The following is a 19,395-nucleotide window of genomic DNA, read 5'->3' as shown; positions in this document are numbered from 1 at the left end:
GATCTCTCTCTCCCTACTTGTGATCTCTCTCTCCCTCTCTGTGTCAAATAAATAAACAAATAAAAATCTTTTTAAAAAATAATAAATAAATAAATAAATGAAATCTTACTACTTCCAACGACATGGATGGAACTAGAGGATATTATGCTGAGCAAAATAAGTCAATCAGAGAAAGACAATTATTTTTTTTTAAAGATTTTATTTATTTATTTGACAGAGATCACAAGTAGGCAGAGAAGCAGGCAGAGAGGAGGAAGCAGGCTCCCCGCTGAGCAGAGAGCCCGATATGGGGCTCGATCCCAGGACCCTGGGATCATGACCTGAGCCGAAAGCAGAGGCTTTAACCCACTGAGCCACCCAGGTGCCCCGAGAAAGACAATTATTATATGACCTCTCTGATATGAGGAATTTGAGAGGCAGGGCAGGGGGATTGAGGGTTAGGGAAGGAAAAAATGAAACAAGATGGGATCAGGAGGGAGAAAAACCATAAGAGACTCTTAATCTCACAAAACAAACTAAGGGTTGCCTGTGGGAGGGAGGTAGGGAGAGGGTGATTGGGTTATAGCCATTGGGGAGGGAATGTGCTATGATGAGTGCTGTGAAGTGTGTAAGCCTGAGGATTCACAGACCTGTACCTTGGGGCTAATAATACATTATATGTTAATTTAAAAAATTAAGAAAAAACTATATGTTAAATAATCTAATACAGTATTCTCTTTCTGAAACCATGTTCAAGACTTAATAGAGAATAAATGCCAATCTTACAGCTGTTAGACGTTGAACTGTATCCCCCAAAAGGGTATGTTAAAGCGTTAATCTCCGGTACTTCAGTGACTTTATTTAGAAACAGGGCCATCACAGATATAATTAGGTAGGCTGAAGCTACACTGGAATAGGGTATACCCTCAATTCCGTACGCCTGGTGTCCTTATAAGAAGATGGTGTGAAGACTCAGGGAGAGAACAGCACATGATGATGAAGCCAGAACATGGAGTTCTCCAGCTGGAAGCCAAGGGATGCCAAGGACACCAGAAACTTACAGAATGGCATGGAGCAGATTCTACCCTAGAGCTTTAAAAGAACATGGTCAGGGCGCCTGGGTGGCTCAGTGGGTTAAAGCCTCTGCCTTCGGCTCAGGTCATGGTCTCAGGGTCCTGGGATCAAGCCCCACATCAGGCTCTCTGCTCAGCAGGGAGCCTGCTTTCCTTCCTCTCTCTCTGCCTGACTCTCTGCCTACTTGTGATCTCTGTCTCTGTCAAATAAATAAATAAAATCTTTAAAAAAAAACACACTTCATATTTCTCTCCTCTGAACTGTGGGAGAATAAATTCTGTTGTTTTAAGGCACCCAATTTGTGGTAATTTCTTATGGAAGTCCTAGGAACCGAATACAGGGACTGATACATCTGTATGCTTTCATAATTAGCATATATGCTATTATTTTGAAAAGTTTTATTTTGATTTTTTTAAAACAAAGTGAGATAACTTCTTAGAATACTGTTAATATAATGGTTTGATTCCTCAATATATATCAATAGTGAACGGCAGAGGGCGCTGCGGCTCAGAATTTAGAGTTCAGAATGGAGAAACCAAACAGACCATCTTGTCCATTTCAGGCAATGGACAGTGAGTAGTGCTAGTCTCTCCACCAGTCCCACATTTTCACAAGGAAAAACATGAAAATTTGCTTGAACAGTTAGGAAAGTTTATAATGTAAATTCTTTGATTTCTACATTCAAGTGATTATATAAACTGAACTTAGATACTTCATGTGCAAACAGCCAGCCTGGTCAGGCAGCCCTAGGACCTCTCTTCTCTCTTCCACTATACTATTGCCTGGGCTCTCCCCATGTGTCTCCCATCCTGCATCTCTTCCGATCTTACTCTCCAGCACTAGCTGGAAAGTCTGTGGGGTCAGGTTAAGCAAGAAGGAAACTGGGAAAAAAGGAGGTCAAGGTTGAGAATACAGATGTATAGGTTTAAAGTGAAGAAGGAACTACCTTCCTGCCCTGACACACGATACTCAGCCAAAAGCCTCCTCCTTACAGATGGGTGAGGGGAACTGGCAAAGGGACTTGATAACAGGAAGTGGGGGTGGAAAAGAAAAGGGGAAAAGAAAGGATGTAAGGGAAGAACAAATAAGAGAAAGAGAGGCAAGAAGGAAAAGGTGAGCCCCTTCCTAAAGCTACTCCTGAGTTCCTTCCGAACTCCTTTTCAAAATTCCATCTTCCCCTTGGGTTAGTCCTTTCATATCACCTCTGCCCTAAAAATTACAACCAGTGTTTCGGAAAGGGAGGAACCCTTACACATCCACCCCCACAGCAGCTGGTTGGGGACGAGCACAGATACAAAGGAATTACCCGTATCTGTTAGCAAGTCCACAATGGGAAGAAATCTTACTGTTACTTTAGGGAAGAAACATTTAACTCATTTTCCCATTGAAATCATTATATACAACTCTTAGGTCCTGAGTACTATTAATGCTACAATTTAGGGCCATTATGAGTTAAATAAATTTAAAGAGCTAGTCTTAGAACAAAAGATACTATGTATAAATTGTAAGAAAATGAACTATTAATTCCCAATGAACTTCTTATAAATTTTTGTAATACAGTATCTTTCGTAAATGGGATACCAATTCAACACTAACTTTCTGAAATCAAAATAAATGTAAGTAAGTGCACATCAATCTGAGAACACTGATACACACACACAGTTACATATCACAACACTACAGGTTCCAATAGATTAGGGAAGAACAGGCCAACTGCGGGTGTACCAGACAATCTTACATAAACACAGAGCTAAGGAGTTAGATTTTTGACCTAGGGTAGAAAAGAATGAAAGCATTCTGAGGAGAATGCCTTGACAACCAGTGATTACATAAAAAGCGGGGCTAGGCAGGAGACAGCTAGTTTCTAGAGGGAATAAGAGTAGGTAGGAGTCTAATGCAATGTTTGGGGTGAAAAATAATTATGGGCTGTAAATAATCCTAGATCGAAAAAACAACAACAAATTACAACCCTTTAGGTAAACCGATCGATAGATTCAAATGAGATTTACTAACTGCCAAATGAATAAAGAGCTACTGTTCAACATGCTGTTAGACCGTATTTACCTGTGCCTCTGACTGTGTCATCTGCTCAGCTAACTGTAAACAAGAATGGAAGGAGAAAAGAATGTCTTCACACAAGCTGGCAATTATATCTCTGTGTTTCAGCTGATTTTTTATAACCGACTGGTGCTTAAGGCTCTGCCTAAATGAGTAAAAAGAAAAGAACACAATCACAAGGAACACATCAAGTAACACAGGTCCATAAAAGTATGACTTGAAGTAACATATAAAAATCACAATGTGTCATATATATTAGGCATGGCATAATTAAGACGTGCTGATGTTACCTCTGAAGCTGTCATGTTAGCTTATTAAGTGGCTACTTTTTTACTTCTCCTTATAAAATATTAGTTGAACTCTTACTAAAGTTCCAGGTATTCTCCTAGGCCCTGGGGATGGAAAAGTGAATGAAGACATAATCTCTGCTCTGTCTGCATGGAACTTCTGCTCTAGCACAAGAGAGAACATTAAATAATTTTAAGAATAATCAATTACAGTTGTTATAAGTGCTAAGGTAGGGAAGTCCAGGATGCTACAGTAGAGAGATTTAAAATACTGTATCCTCAGGGTGGGAATATCAAAGAACACGATCACGAGGCTGGAACGCGACAGCTGAGAACGGAAAGATGAGCAGGAGTCAGCCAGGTGTGGAGGAGCGTCCCAGGCACAGGGAAAGTGGTAAGAAGGCCCTGGGGTAGGAGAGTTCGATATGTTTGAGGAATTAGGAGCAGGGACAGAGCACCAAACACGGGCTGGGGAAGAAGGCAGAGGCCAGAGAGGATTAGGTTGTAACCCACAGTAAAATGGGATGGATTTGGTGAAGCAGTAGAGTGACATGATCTAACTGACATTTTCAAAAGATCAGACTGAACACTGGCTAGCAAATGAACTGGAAGAGGACAAGAGTAGAAGACACTCAGTGGTAAAGGTGGTGATGTGGCAATTCGCTGGGCTATGGGCCATGCAGAGTTCTTAGGATTTCCTATTGATAAACTCAATTAATTCTCACTATAAACCCACCAAGAGGGAGCATGGTGGTTCAGTTGGTTAAGAGTCTGCCTTGAGTTAGCAGAGCAAAAGTAAAATTAAATCATGCATCCACTACACACACACACACACACACACACACACACACACACAAAGCCTGCTTTCAACTTAGGTCATGATCTCAGGTCCTGGGATCTGAGTCCCACATCAGGCTCCCTGCTCAGCAGGAAATCTGCTTCTCCCTCTCCCTCTTCCCCTTCCCCCTGTTTGAGCTCTCTCTCAAAAAAATAAAATTTTTTTAAAAAATAAATAAAATACACCCACCAAGAAAGCTCTATTTTAATTACTCCCATTTTTGGATGAGCAAATTGAGGTTCAGAGAAGATTACCAAATTGCCCAAGCGTTCAGAAGAGTGATTTCAGAATAGATTCAAGCACATGCAGACTGGCTCTGGGCTGACACTTTAAGCCTCTCCACTATTACTTATTGGCAAGTTAATGATTTCCTGGCGGTGCAAGAAAAGCACCTAACACCTAAAAATATTATACTGACCTTTACTTTTTATGCATGTGTATAAAGCAGAGGTTCTTAGCCATTTTTTAATACCTCAAATCCACCTCCTCCCACCCCCAGGAATCTGATGAACACTATGGGCACTCTCCCTGGTAACCTTTCATAATGCTCTAGCTAAAATTACTTTATAAATGGAATTAAACTTGAACAACTCAAAGGCATATAATAAAGGGATTATATTCAGCTCTAATTATAACTATTAATTTATCTAAGCCTGGAAATAAAACACCTTGTGGGTTAAATAACAGTAGCAGAAGGCAATTTCAGAAGTACTTGTGGGAGGCAAACCATAAAAGACTCTTAACCCTAGGGAACAAACTGAGGGTTGCTAGAGGGGAGGTGGGTGGGGGATGGGCTAAATGGTGATGGGCATTAAGGAGGGCACTTGTTATGAGCATTGGGCATCATGCAAGGGATAAATCACTAAATTCTACCTCTGAAATGAGTAATACACTATATGTTAACAGACTTGAATTTAAATACTATCTTGAAAAAGAAAAAAGTATTAGCAACAAAGTAGAACTTTTTAAGTTTTAGAAGTAGCAGATTAAAGAGGCCCAGTTTGGTTCGGGAGCTCCGTGTACAGTACCCGGATTAATCAAGACAGCAGTGTCAGTAAACATTATTTTTTTTTTTTAAGATTTTATTTATTTGACAGAGAGATCACAAGTAGACAGAGAGACAGGCAGAGAGAGAGGAGGAAGCAGGCTCCCTGCTGAGCAGAGAGCCGGATGCGGGACTCGATCCCAGGACCCTGAGATCATGACCTGAGCCGAAGGCAGCGGCTTAACCCACTGAGCCACCCAGGCGCCCCAGTAAACATTATTTATACACACCATACAAAATGTTTTAAATGCAATCTACAAAACTTATGAATAATTAAGATTTGGGATATGGAAAATATGTTACAAAAAAATAAAAGTAAAGAAAGAAAACTTACTTAATTATAAATTTCCACGTATTGGCATGAAACGCGTGGTCCATACTGGAAATAACAGAGCAGATATCCAACAATGAATGAATAACTACAAAAAAAGATAAAAGAACTCTTAGGACATTCAAATGTCATACGGGGGAGTTTCTCCTATATTTAAAACTACCTACAGATCAATTTTGACATCTGTTAAAGTAGGTAATACGGTTAGAAAAAAACTTTCAAAGTAATTTTTTAAAAAATAAGTGTCATACTTTTGATTTATGGTTTTTACAAACTATAGAAAATTAATTTTTGATATTTGCACTACCTAATAAAACTAAATGACCTAAATCAACTGAAATGTTCAGTAGAATAAGAGCTGTACCCTATTATAATTGAATATCCTGTAGCTCCTCTAATCCAAAATGACAAAATAAGCCGCAAAGGAAAGACCGAACAAGGAATGAGAGCGGATATGCGGCGTTTACGAAAGGCTTCGACTCTTTCATTTCATTTGTAAAAATGCCAGTGACTTCCCCTTCTGAATCCACAGTTCCGCTGCACATTGCTCTGGGGCGTAGCTGTAGGACACGCGTTGGTCAGTCGGATAACAATAACTACAAGGTCAGCAAAGAGCTAAAGCGCCTGCACACTGGGGCTTGCCCTCTCCCGATGATGACCCTGAGGCTGTCGTCAGGTGACCGACCCCGGCTAGTCTCCTGGATGGTGTGCCGCGTGGGCCCAGCTCAGTGCTTCTGCCTCTGCCAACAGCCAGATGTGAATGTGGTTACTGCAAAAACGCGAGCGAGCTAGCCGGTTATACCACGTGGACCAGAGAAAGCTGTCCCAGCTGAGCCCAACCTAAACTGCGGACTCACAGAATCGAGCATAAATAAAGCAGGAGTTGTTATAAGCTAATAGATTTGGGGGTGGTTTTTTTACAGATCAAGAGGTACCTGGTATATTGCACAAAGTCAACTTAATTCTTTTTTTTTTTTTAAAGACTTTATTTATTTATTTGACAGAGAGATCACAAGCAGGCAGAGAGGCAGGCAGAGAGAGAGGAGGAAGCAGGCTCCCTGCTGAGCAGAGAGCCCGATGCGGGGCTCGATCCCAGGACTCTGAGATCATGACCTGAGCTGAAGGCAGAGGCTTTAACCCACTGAGCCACCCAGGCGCCCCAACTTAATTCTTTATACAGACGCTATCAATGAAATCTTTGTCCTTATACATTACTGTTCTTCAAACTCTGGGTTATAATGCATTGCTGAGTGATAAAATTATGAAGCAGCCATCAGCAATTCTTTAAAAATGAAACAGTATGACGGAGTACATTACAGGTAAAACAGGTATTATTTTACATATAATAAATAAATGTGGTGTATACAGATACATTCACAAACATACCCATACACTTCATTTCTTACTGAACTATTGTTTAAAAACTCTGAAAGCTCCTGCCTCAGAATCTGGACTACTTTAGAAGGTATAAAGTTGCATGACTTTCTTTGTTAATCACTGTGGAAAAATCACGTATGGTGAATATTAACTGAATATACAAATTTATGTTAAGGCATCACATATCAATTTAATAAATTCTAAAATTTGGAAGATTAAAAATATATCAGGTAGGACTTAAATTTTTTTATACATCATGAGTAAAATACCATGAAGCATTAGAAACAATGTTGGGTTCAATAATTAGTGGATATATAGTTTAGTCAGCATATGTCACATATTAAGTAGGAAGTTTTCTCACTTACCTATTACCATATTCAAAATATCATCATTTTCATCTATTAAAGGGTCCATGCAAACCATATCCAGGAGTTCCATTAGCTGCTTTTGCAGACAATAAGCCTCCTTGAAAAGAGCCTGGAGAAGATCTGAAACTAGGTGTAAATGCCCAGAATAGACAGATTCACTATCCTGATCACAAATAAAAATGAGAGAATTAGCAAATCATAAAAAAGCTCAAGAGCCAAGTTTACTTTAACTCATTCCATCACTGCACGTAACTTTAGTGCTTTCTCCTGAATTACATATTTACTCATTAAACCAATGTTTAGTGACCATCCGTTATGTATCGTGTACTCCAAAAAACACAGACACGTATAAAGCATGATCTCTGACTTCCCAGACCTTGGAAATATAGAACTAAAAGTGAGATACATAACGTTCGGTCAGTACCTGACTCTTAGCACCCTATCACCAAAGAGAAGCGTTAGTTAAACCACTGATCTGATTCACCCAATGAAGCCCAGTATCAAAACTGCCTGTGACCCACAAATCCTATGCCAGCTTTTATGCTTTAAAGTTGCCTCAGGAATGTAGACACGGACTACAAAAGTGCTGGTGTCCTTTTATAGGCACCTAATCATTAAGGAATTCATCTGATCCAACAATACCATGACAGAACAATTTCAGGATTCCTGTGACTCAACACAAATCTGTGTCTCTTCTTTCTTTATAGAAAGGAAGAACAATAAAACAACAAAAACAAAACCACAAAAGCCCATTTTTAATCACTTCCTTATAACCACTTATTTTCAAACAAGTATTTACATACAGGCACACCTCAGAAATATCTCAGGTTCAACTGCAGACTACTGCAATAAAATGAGTTAAATAAAGTTTGTTTTCCCAGTGCATATAAAAGTTATGTTTATATTACTCTGCAGTTTGTTTGTTTTTTTTTTTTTAAAGATTTTATTTATTTATTTGACAGAGAGGTCACAAGAGGCAGAGAGGCAGGCAGAGAGAGAGGAGGAAGCAGGCTCCCTGCTGAGCAGAGAGCCCAATGCGGGGCTCGATCCCAGGACTCTGAGATCATGACCTGAGCCGAAGGCAGCGGCTTAACCCACTGAGCCACCCAGGCGCCCCTACTCTGCAGTTTGTTAAGTGTGCAAAAGCATTATGTTGAAAAAAAGTGTATATACCCTAACAAAAAACATTTATTGTTAAAAAATACTAACCAGCATCTGAGCTTTCAGCAAGTCATAATCACTGATCACAGATCACCATGACAAATAATGAAAACGTTTGAAATATTTCCAAAATTACCAGAATGTGACAAAGAGACATGAAATAAGCAAATGTTATTGGAAAAAATGGCACCAACAGACTTGCTGGACATAGGGTTGCCACAAGCCTACAACTTGTAAAAAAACAGTGTCTGCAAAGTGCAATAAAACTAAGTGTGCCTGTACGTGGTTCTTTGTTCCATGGAAAAGTCTACTCAAGTAATACAGGCTAATATGTAAAATCTTATGTCCAACACTATTTTCGTCAGCCCTTTTGCCTGTGGATTTCAGGACATTTAAAGTATACTTAGACTCATACTCACCTTACAATGTACAAATGTACTTTTGATTACATGTAGGACTGAGGAAGGAAGACTATGAATATTTTCTAGAATGATGGCGTCCTGGGTGGCACAGACATGCTGAACACATCCTGTAAGAGCTCCTAAGAGCTGTACCATTGTCTGGAAATAAAGAGAGAAATTTCATTCACACTATGTTTTTGTTCACAAACATAAAAAGTATCAGACATGCTGGGTACTAGAGATACAGCAGTGAACAACACGGATCCTGTATTCCTCCTTCACTGAACTTTAGTCTATCAGAACTACAAATACTGGAACAACTGGCCAGCCATTTGGTTTTTTAAAAAGTCAGAATCCTAACCCACACATCAAAGCATATGGCAGGTGTTCTACGTACAAGTTTTGAAATTATAGGTAAGGCAAGCTATCTTCATCACTTGTTGTCTTATATAAGTTTGGTGTTTACTCAGCATGAAACTGTATAAAAAAACACAAAAATTTTTTTTTTTGCATTCTTATCTTTAAGCCTATAAATTTAATTCTAGCACTGGGCCACTACATAAAGGATATATAGCTAATTAATATCAGTATAAAAATTCTTACACTGTTCAAGGTCCTCCCTCATACCCTTTCTAATAAGTTTGACACACCTGTAAAATATTCCTTAGAGTGGTCTGGATTTCTAAATTATGGCTTGACAGTCCTCTGGCTTGACTGGTTAACTCGCACATCATGTCATCAAATAATTTCACAGTCTGTGAAAAGCAAACATGTTAAAAGAGGAGTAACAGAAAACACAAGAAAGGGAAGACATATCTTTAAAGAAAAAAAAAAATCAAACATTTTTTTATTAGTAATAGCCACGCAATATTATCTAGCTTAACACCTGCACTTAATAAACAATGCATATGTTTTTATATAAAGTAGTCATAGAACACAATCTTTTAGAAGCTTCAGACAGAAATTGATTTGTTTTCCATTTCTGTGGTTTGAATCTATTTAATAACATCCATGTAAAAATCACTCCAAGTTCATTTTTTGGTGCCATAACAAAGGTGAGTGCTGGGCACCTGGGTGGCTAAGTGGGTTAAAGCCTCTGCCTTCAGCTCAGGTCATGATCTCAGAGTCCTGGGATCGAGCCCCGCATCGGGCTCTCTGCTCAGCGGGGACCCTGCTTCCTCCTCTCTCTCTGCCTGCTTCTCTGCCTACTTGTGATCTCTGTCTGTCAAATAAATAAATAAAATCTTCAAAGGTGAGTGCTACCCTAACCAATAAAGGTCGATGGTCTCAACCAATCAACGTCCACATGGGTATTTATAAGGGTATTTTCTGGGGGTGATGATGAATTTGTGTTGAATTACCTATTCACTTGCATTTTAACCAGTTTCCCGTTTTGATCAACTAAAAATACCATTCCTGGGTTAGAGGTACTATATGTGACCTTAGAACTAAGTTTTTTGGGCTTTTTTTAAATGTTATATTAATCACCATACAGTACATCATTAGCTTTTGACGAACTGTTCCAAGATTCATTGTTTACCTATAACACCCAGTGCTCCATGCAATACGTGCCCTCCTTAATATCCACGACAGGGCCAACCCCCCCCCCCCCCCCCCCACCCCTTCTCCTCTAAAACCCTCAGTTTGTTTCTCAGAGTCCACTGTCTCTCATAAGAACTAAGTTGTTTTTGTTTTGTCTGTGAAGTTAGCTACCCTAAGATCTCAATACTCAGATTTTTCTAAACAATTTAAATGGCCTAAACGTTGCAAGAATAACAACACAATGTAATCAAATAGGAAAGTTTCCCAAAGGCAAGCTAAGACTCAACATCCTTATTTTAATCTATGTAACAGCTGGATCTCTTTCTGGTTGTCAAGAACAAATTCTAAGAAACTTTTAGATAGAGAACAGTAGAATGAATATGAGTAATAGAAATTTTGATGATTATCTGCTTCAGAGCTAAACTTGGAAATCATTTTATTTTATTTTTTTTAAAGATTTTATTTATTTATTTGACAGAAAGATCACAAGTAGATGGAGAGGCAGGCAGAGAGAGAGAGAGAGAGAGAGAGAGGGAAGCAGGCTCCCTGCTGAGCAGAGAGCCCGATGCGGGACTCGATCCCAGGACCCTGAGATCATGACCTGAGCCGAAGGCAGCGGCTTAACCCACTGAGCCACCCAGGCGCCCTGGAAATCATTTTAAAAAATGTTTTACTTTTGGCACCAAAATACCTTTAATTCCTTCAATTAAAAAAAAATGCCTGTGCTTTTCAGAGAAAAAGTATACTATATATACCTAAAAGGTAATAGGAAATAGAGTAAAAGGTAATAACATAGTTGGTGAACTTAATGTCTCCTCTTGGTTATTTGATTTTACCAACATTCCAGCCTTTTTTTATTCTAAGACTTCTTCAATAAAATTTGGCTCCAGGGGAGCCTAGGTGGCTCAGTCAGTTGAGTGTCAAACTCTTGGTTTCAGCTCAAGGTCCTGATCTCAGGGTTGTGACATCAAGCCCTGCATAGGTCTCCACACTCCCCAGGGAATCTGCTTGGGATTCTCTCTCCTTCTCCCTGTGCTCCCTCCCCCATGCTCTCTCCTGCCCTCTCTCTCTAACATAAATATATAAATCTTTTTTTAAAAATTGGCTCCATTTTTCTAGACAATAAAATTTAACGATTATTAATAAACTCTCCAGAGAAGATCTTAGCTAACTTCATCACTCATCCCACATATTTATTGAATTGTTTTAAAATACAGAAGTACTTAAAATTACCTACAAATAATATAAATTCAATTAAAGGATCTACACTACTTAAAATTACAATGTTTTAATCACCTAATGATCACACTAACACCATTATGTTCTCACCTGAGCTCTATTTCTTGCTAAATTATTTGTATATCAAATATGTCTGATACATTAAAAAATAAAGGAGCCAAAGTTAAGAATAAATGATTTAAAACTGAGAATAGATTTAAACAGCCTTTATAACTCGGAGACTGATGAAGATGACAACAGTACGACACCTTTGGCAGCACTTGTGAGAAGAAAGTCTCTTCCAGTGTCAGGTGGTTCATATGAGGTAAAAACATTTCCACAATAATTTTCAGAATTTCTGTAAAGCAAAATAGTAACATATTTCTAAGTCACATGGGAGAACAAAGATCATCGCCACTTCCCCAAATGCAAGAATATGTAAGTACTACCAACCTGAAGCTTTGTAGTTTCAAAAATGCCATTTTCCAAGTAGAAAAACTATGTTTACTAAAAGATTTTATTGGAACACGTGGGTGGCTCAGTCAGGTGTCTGCTCAGGTCACGATCCTGGGACGCTGGGATGGAGCCCAGCATCAGGCTCCCTGCTCAGGAGGGAGCCTGCTTCTCTCTCTGCCTGCCACTACCTCTGCTTGTGTGCTCGCGCTCTCTCTCTCTCTGACAAATAAGTAAATAATCTTTTTTAAAAATTTATCTATTACACATACACATGCACACACACACACACACACGAGCGGGGTGGGCAGGGAAGAGAGGGAGAGGAATAGAAAGCAGACTCCTTGTTGAGCAAGGAGACGGACACAGGACTCGATCCCTGGACCCCGAGATTATGACCTGAGCCAAAGGCAAACACTTAACCGACTGAGCCACCCAGGTACCCCTACGCAGAGAAACCATTAAGTATCTAAAATAATAACAAGAAAACAAAAACTCAAAAAAAAAATCTGTATGTCCACCCTTCGTGGACCACTTAAAGGATGTGGGTACATCTACTGAATAGAATTTGCTATCATTAAAATCATTATTAGAGATCATTTAAAACCATGAAAAAATATTCACAATACTTAAAGGTTAAATGATCAAGCTTCCAAAATAGTATAATCCCAATCTCAATATAAACATGTACATACAAAGAATAATAACCTGGTAAGAATGTATAGAGTCAAGATGAAAATGTTCTATACTAAAATCTTAACCATTTCAGATTAATGGATATTTCATTATCTTTTCTGATTTTCTGCATGTTTCAAATTTTCTACAAACAATATGTTTAAATATTCACTGTAGGAAGATAATACACTTGATCCTAGCGAAAAGGCCGAGAAGCAATCACTGTAGAAATATATATATTCAGGATAAAAAAAAAATTACTTAAAAAAACTAGACCCAACACGCAACACAGATTAAAAATTATAAATATCCACAACCAAAGGGAAGTGTAAATAGAATAAGCTAACTCAAAATAGGAGTAAACTGTGTAGTCTGGTCTTTAATTCATCTCTTCTCCTAACTAAATAAGTAAATAAGCCAAGTAAGATTAAAGAACACAGAGAAGATGAGAAAGTCAACCTGAAAGCAGACTGCAAATTAGGTTTTATGTGAGTCTAACCAGTTTAACAACCAACATTTAAAACTTCAATGTGCTCGTATGGACATTAACCACAGTTCAGGCACCCATCCGAAATAAAATTTTAAAACTTTAAGTACTACTTGAAAGAATTTGGTCATTTTAAGCCATTGAAATTTAGAGGCTGTAACACTAACTACTAGAATACATTTAAAGGGAGTATGAAACTGTACTGAGATATGAAGGACTCAGACTTTAATGGCATCAAAGTAAACAATTAAGACAATTTTACTTACGAATATCCTCAATCCAATTGTCGGAATGCTGATACATAGAGTAAAAAATTAAGGAAGGTAACAGTATCACAGTAATAGGATATTCACTGCTAAGAATAAATCTACAAAGCAGCCTTCTTGAAGCTCAGGCAATGAGCAGTAAGAAATTGAAATTAAATTCCAATTACTGGCTTAATTTTACTTTTAAAAATTTAATGTTCTTAGGTAAACAAACTTCAAGGAAATACTTTCAAAACTGAGCAGGGATAAAACTGTCTTTTCAAACTATGTGTAGTTGACATGCTTTTGACAGAGAACAGTACTATAATAAACCCACAGATTTCTGTTTCTAAAACAGAAAAGGAATTTCTCCCTCCTCTGAACCTCTCCAGTATTTTATTTGCACCTGCATTAAGTCACTCAACATGTTCTTCTTTTCATGCTACTCGTGTGACTTAAAAAGCTCGTCAGACTGAAATTCTCCTGCACATAGCACTTATAAATTGACAGTAAGTTTCCCTATGTCCATTACAAAAGTTGCGGTAATCCCACTATAAACTGTACTTGTACACCGTTAAGAATTATTAGAAATTCTTGGGGCGCCTGGGTGGCTCAGTGGGTTAAAGCCTCTGCCTTCGGCTCAGGTCATGATCCCAGGGTCCTGGGATGGAGCCCCGCATCGGGCTCTCTGCTCAGTGGGGAGCCTGCTTCCTCCTCTCTCTCTGCCTGCCTGTGATCTCTGTCTATCAAATAAATAAAAAAATAATCTTAAAAAAAAAAAAAGCGAATTATTAGAAATTCTCATTGTAAAAGAAGTTTTAAAGGATGTGTCAGCAAGAAAAATGAAGAGATTGTAACTCCAGAACACTAATACAAGAACTGATCTTCTGACATCTTACTTTGCACATACTAATTTTACAACAGCAATCAAAATGAGGTGCAGTCATTAACTCACTTTACTTAGTTCAATAGGGGTGAATTTTTCTTACAGAAAAATTTCAGCCAAGGTCAAAAAAACTCTAGTCCCTTCCAAAATTAAACCTCATTTATGATTATGCAGACATGCAGGTAAAGACTAGAAAAAAATATGTAAAATGCAAAATATCCAAATAATGTTTGGGTGATGTGACTGTAATTAAAAACTGATCCTGGGTGCCTGAGTCGTGGAGCGTCTGCCTTCAGCTCAGGTCGTGATCCCTGGGAGCTGGGACCGAGACCCGCATCGGGCTCCCTGCTCTGCGGGAGCCTGCTTCTCCCTCTCCCACTCCCCTGCTGTGTTCCCTCTCTCGCTGTGTCTCTTTCTGTCAAATAAACAAATAAAATCTTAGGGGGGGAAAAAAAGACAAAAGACAAGACTGGGGGAAGACGAGGTTTAGGTTGTCCTGCAGGTGAAGTCAGACGCAGAACCGAGCGGGAACGCGGACCTGCAGTTACTGAAGGCCCCACGGCCTGAAGCGCACAGAGGACCCGCGCTCCGCCCCGTGCGGCCTGGACCACTGCCCAGCAGGTTCGGAGCGGGCGGACGGCTACGCGCTTTCCCAGTCACAGTCGTCGAGGACCGCGGCTCTGAACTTGCACGACGGCAAGAAACGCTTCTGCAGCTCGGCGGGGCCGCGCCCACGCGACGCGAGGACGTGTCCCCGAGGCGGCGCGCGCGTCTGCCCGCGGCTGTGAGCAATCCGAGGCTCCCCGGACCGAAGGTGGCTCTTCCTTCACGCGCAGCTTCGTACGGAAGGCGGGCCCCCGGCTGCCGGAGTGCTGGCCTCCAGGCGCCCACAGCGAGACTCACCGGGCGGCCAGCCCCCCCGGACGCAGCAGGCGAGCCACCTGCGCGGCAGCAGCTCCACCTCCGCAGCCACGACGGGAAGCGGCACCGGGAAGAGGGCGGCGCGCGCGTTCCCTGGGGCGCTCACGCCCCCCGGCGCCAGGCACGTCTGCGCGCGTCGGTGCCCGCAGCGCCGCGGGGCCCGCACCGGCGCAGCCTCCTGGCGGGCAGGGCCGTCTGCCCCTCACTCAGCGGACCGGTCAGGCCCGGGTAGCCGCGCCCCGCGCTGCCTCGGCGAACGCGTCCGCCCTGACCGCACGCGCCGGGCGCAGAGGACTCAGCGGCACAAGGAATGGAGGAGACGCCACAGGCTCGGCCCCCGTCAGGCGGCCACCGGCGCGAACCCTCCCGAGCTCCCCGCGCGCCCTCCTCGGCCTCGGCGGCTCCTCCGCCCACCCGCACCCGGCGAGGGTTCAGACCTCAGAAGCGCCGCCCGCCCGGCCGCCAGCGCGCCGCGGCCGGAGCGAAGCCGCGAGGCCTCCCGCTCCTCCTCCATGGGGCGAGGGCCCGGGAAGGATATGAGGAGCTGCGGCAGGACGGACGGCAGCTCCCGGCGACACAGCTCCTCGGGCCAGCTCCTCAACTCCTCCAGCGGCGCGGCGCTCCCCGGCGCCGCGCGTCCCTCCGACATGCCTCGCCCGCGCGCAGCTTCAAGCCGGCCCGCCACCGCCCAGACCGGAAGCTCCCGGCAGGCCTTGCGGGCTCTCGCCGGCGCCGGGACCATAGAGAGGGGGCGGGCGGCGCTCCGGGGCGCTCGAGCCGCGCCTGTTTGGCCCGCGGAGGACTCGCCTCACCGGTGCGCGCTCCGCTTCCCGAGGGAGGGGAGCGCGGAGTTCCCGCGCCGGGTGCCGAGACTTTCCCCGGCCGCGGGCGTTCTCAGGTCCGGGTCGCCGACGCGCTGCCCTGACGCGCTTTGGGGGGTACAGGCGGAAGCCCCCCGACTTGCTACCGCCTGTTCCCTGCGACTTCTGGGCTCTCGGGCGACCTGGGACTTGAGGCTGGAAACGAATCCGAGCCCCGGGGCGCTGGGGGCGCGGGGGGTGTGGGTAGAAACAGGCACGTGTCCACCCACTTCCCCGCGCGCCCCCCCGGGGTAGGTCCGCTGTCCTGACGTGACGACGCCGCCGGCCGGGCTGGGCTGGAGCGGACGGCGCCGAGGCGTCTCGCGGGGCCGGTGCCTCCCGCAGCCTCGGGGAAGTGGCTCCGCGTGCAGCGACTCTCCGGTCGGGCCGCGTTTGGTTTCTCCGGAGCCAAACCGGCCTTCGCGGGCGGCTCCCGAGTCCTCCCGCTGCGGGCGTCGGCGCTGCGGGGCTTCGCCGGGCGCGTGGCCAAGGTCCCGGGCGGCGGACGCGCCCCGGAGCGCACACGCGCGGGGGCGAAGGGGCTCCGTTCCCTGAAGCGGCAGCGGCCCGAAGTGGAGAGATCCCGCTGCTCCCGGAGGTCGAGGCGTCGCGGCAAGATCACGGCGGTGAGGACGAAGTCGGGCTTGTCTTTCCCGCTCGGCCGTTGTGGGCTTTCGTGTTTGTGCGAGTTGCAGTCCTCGTCTGTGTGAAGCCTGAGGGGTGTGTTTCCCCTTACATCCGTCTCCCCTCACCGCTTTTACAGAAAAGCAGCTGGGGGGGGGGGGGGGGGTGCTGTGTAATGTTACGTTTTAGTGAAATATGTCATTTTACCTTTTTTAAAAAAACCTTTATTTTATTTATTTTTAAATAAGCTCCGTGCTTGATGTGGGGCTTGAACTCCAAGATCGAGTCACATGCTCGACCAACTGGCCCCGCCAGGTGCCCCTTGTTTTACTTTTTAGTAACAATTTTCTTTTTTTTCCTCCAGAGCTAATTTGAAAGGAGAGAGAAGACCTCTAAAAAGGCTTGTGGAAACATCTCTGTCTGTAACTGTGTGTAAGCAGCGAAGGAAAAATTGATCCCCAGCAAAACTAACAAAAATTGAAGCAGGTTTATGTGTGTGTCATCGGTTCTACCCAGAAGTCGAAGAATCCTCCTTTGAATTGAAGGACTGTATGCCTTTCTTGAGAGGATGACTTTTCAGTTTAATTTTACTATAGAAAACCATCTGGAAAATGAATCCACACCCCTTGGAGATGGAACTTTGGCCCTGGATTCCTCCAAAGAGTCTTCAGTCTCAGAAAATAAAAAAGGTCGACGTAGGGACAGAAAACGTTCTACAGAACAGCTTGAGTGGCCTCAGGATCATTTGTTGGAGTGTAAGCCAGTGGGCAGCACAGCTCCCTCTCAAGACACAGACGGCTCAGTCAGTGCAGCAAACAGCTCACGTAACCTGGAGCCGCATGAAAACCATCCCTGCGTGAGAGTGGCCAAAGAGCATCCTCTGCCCGAAGATGTAATCAAAGTGCTAGAAAACAAAGTCGTGGAAACATTACCAGGTCCCCAACATGTTAATGTATCCATTGTGAAAACCATCTTGTTGAAAGAGAATGTCGCTGGAGAAAACATAGTGTCACAAAGCATTTCTTCTCACTCTGATCTGATTTCAGGGGTTTATGAAGGAGGCTTAAAAATCTGGGAATGTACCTTTGACCTACTGGCTTATTTCACAAAGGCCCAGGTAAAATTTGCTGGGAAGAAAGTGTTGGATCTTGGCTGTGGATCCGGGTTGCTCGGTATAGCGGCATTCAAGGGAGGGGCCCGAGAAATTCATTTTCAAGATTATAACAGCACGGTGATTGATGAAGTAACCTTACCTAATGTAGTGGCTAACTTCACTGTGGAAGATGAAGGAAATGATGTCAACGAACCCAATGTGAAACGTCGCAGGAAATCAGAAATAGCACAAGAATTATGTAAATGCCGGTTCTTTTCAGGGGAGTGGTCTGAGTTTTGTAAGCTTGTACTAAGTAGTGAGAACTTCTTTGAAAAATATGATCTCATTCTCACCTCAGAAACCATTTACAATCCAGATTATTACAGTACTTTGCACCAGACATTCCTTGGATTGTTAGATAAGAATGGACGGGTGCTTTTAGCAAGCAAAGCACATTATTTTGGTGTAGGTGGAGGCACTTATCTCTTTCAGAAGTTTGTAGAAGAAAGGAATGTATTTGAGACCAGAACACTTGAAATAGTTGATGAAGGACTAAAGAGATTTCTAATTGAAATGACTTTTAAGTAACCGATTTATTGTCCACCGAGTGTCCTAAGTGAAACAAACAGCATAGCCAAAAACTTGTTTCGAATATTTGAGTTCTGCTTTGCTATTATTTTTTTAACTATGATGTTTGTTTATCCAAATAATATACCAGCTATATTAATAACATGTACTTGCTAGGGAAGACTGAATAAATAGTGTCCTGAGCATTTGATGAGATCTAGGTGATTATTTTGTGGGAACATTTCCTGTTCTCTATTTTATTTGGCCTTTCTACCACCTTTGACATTACATAAATTTGTTCTCAAGGAAACTTAACACTTCTTTCTTTCTTTCTTTCTTTTTCTTTTTTTTAAAGATGTTATGTATTTATTTGACAGAGAAAGAGCATAAGCAGGGTGAGCAGCAGAGGGAGAGGGAGAAGCAGGCTCCCCACGGAGCAGGGAGCCCAATGCGGGGCTCTATACCAGGACTCTGGGATCATGACCTGAGCTGAAGGCAGATGCTTAACCAACTGAACCACCCAGGCACCCCAACACTTGGTATTTTTAGTTTGAACTTCTTCCCAGTCTTCAATAGTTCCTGTTTACATGAAGTGCCTGTGGTCAGATGACCCTGCCATTAATTCTAAGGCTATAAAGATGTATCACTAAATGGTACGAACCTAAATGACTAGACTGAACACCTTAGGTAACTAGGAAGAAGTTTTTTATTTTTTGTATTCATTTATCTCCTATAAGAATAAGAATTCTTAGCACTTGAATTCACACTGAGATGGGAGAAATAAAGGGGAATCATGATAGTATAAAAGTTACACAGAAAACCCAATAAAAAATAAACACTAAAAAAAAACCCCACCAATTGATAACCTAAATTTTCACCTCAAGACACCAAAAAAAGACAAGCAA

At 42.6% G+C, this 19,395-nt stretch overlaps 2 protein-coding genes across 10 annotated transcripts in view; one reads left to right on the top strand and one right to left on the bottom strand.

Annotated features, from left to right (window-relative positions):
• The window catches only part of FIRRM (FIGNL1 interacting regulator of recombination and mitosis), a 50,496-nt gene extending 34,444 nt beyond the window's left edge, over nucleotides 1–16,052 (bottom strand). For all 7 annotated transcript variants that reach the window (XR_007122996.1, XR_007122995.1, XR_007122998.1 and 4 more), the window contains exons 1-8: nucleotides 15,885–16,052; nucleotides 13,561–13,600; nucleotides 11,949–12,037; nucleotides 9,570–9,674; nucleotides 8,938–9,078; nucleotides 7,355–7,520; nucleotides 5,616–5,700; nucleotides 3,118–3,256 (exon numbers count right to left, since the gene is read on the bottom strand). Coding sequence is in view for 3 of the 7 variants with exons in the window: in XM_047704331.1 (XP_047560287.1) it covers nucleotides 3,118–3,256; nucleotides 5,616–5,700; nucleotides 7,355–7,520; nucleotides 8,938–9,078; nucleotides 9,570–9,674; nucleotides 11,949–12,037; nucleotides 13,561–13,600; nucleotides 15,885–15,995 (876 nt within the window). In the remaining 4 variants the exon portion in view is untranslated. The remainder of the gene's footprint in view (nucleotides 1–3,117; nucleotides 3,257–5,615; nucleotides 5,701–7,354; nucleotides 7,521–8,937; nucleotides 9,079–9,569; nucleotides 9,675–11,948; nucleotides 12,038–13,560; nucleotides 13,601–15,884) is intronic.
• A 24-nt stretch (nucleotides 16,053–16,076) lies between these two features.
• METTL18 (methyltransferase like 18) lies at nucleotides 16,077–18,701 on the top strand. 3 transcript variants are annotated; one of them, XM_047704375.1, is made up of 2 exons: nucleotides 16,077–16,160; nucleotides 17,195–18,701. In XM_047704375.1, the coding sequence occupies exon 2, from the start codon at nucleotides 17,399–17,401 to the stop codon at nucleotides 18,509–18,511; it is 1,113 nt and encodes a 370-aa protein (XP_047560331.1). In that variant the 5' UTR covers nucleotides 16,077–16,160; nucleotides 17,195–17,398; the 3' UTR covers nucleotides 18,512–18,701. The 3 variants fall into 3 exon arrangements, with proteins under 3 accessions (XP_047560331.1, XP_047560329.1, XP_047560330.1); XM_047704373.1 differs by lacking the exon at nucleotides 16,077–16,160 and adding an exon at nucleotides 16,465–16,832; XM_047704374.1 differs by lacking the exon at nucleotides 16,077–16,160 and adding an exon at nucleotides 16,465–16,843.
• Nucleotides 18,702–19,395: the final 694 nt, after the last annotated feature.

This window comes from Lutra lutra, chromosome 15 (genome assembly GCF_902655055.1).
Source record: "Lutra lutra chromosome 15, mLutLut1.2, whole genome shotgun sequence".
Lineage (NCBI taxonomy): Eukaryota > Metazoa > Chordata > Mammalia > Carnivora > Mustelidae > Lutra > Lutra lutra.
The sequence above is the reverse complement of the archived record's forward strand: the minus strand, read 5'-3'. Positions and strand labels throughout refer to the sequence as shown.

Bases quoted from the DNA above. Each gene is read 5' to 3' on its own strand.
- METTL18 (XM_047704375.1), top strand. From the start codon at position 17,399: ATGACTTTTCAGTTTAATTTTACTATAGAAAACCATCTGGAAAATGAA.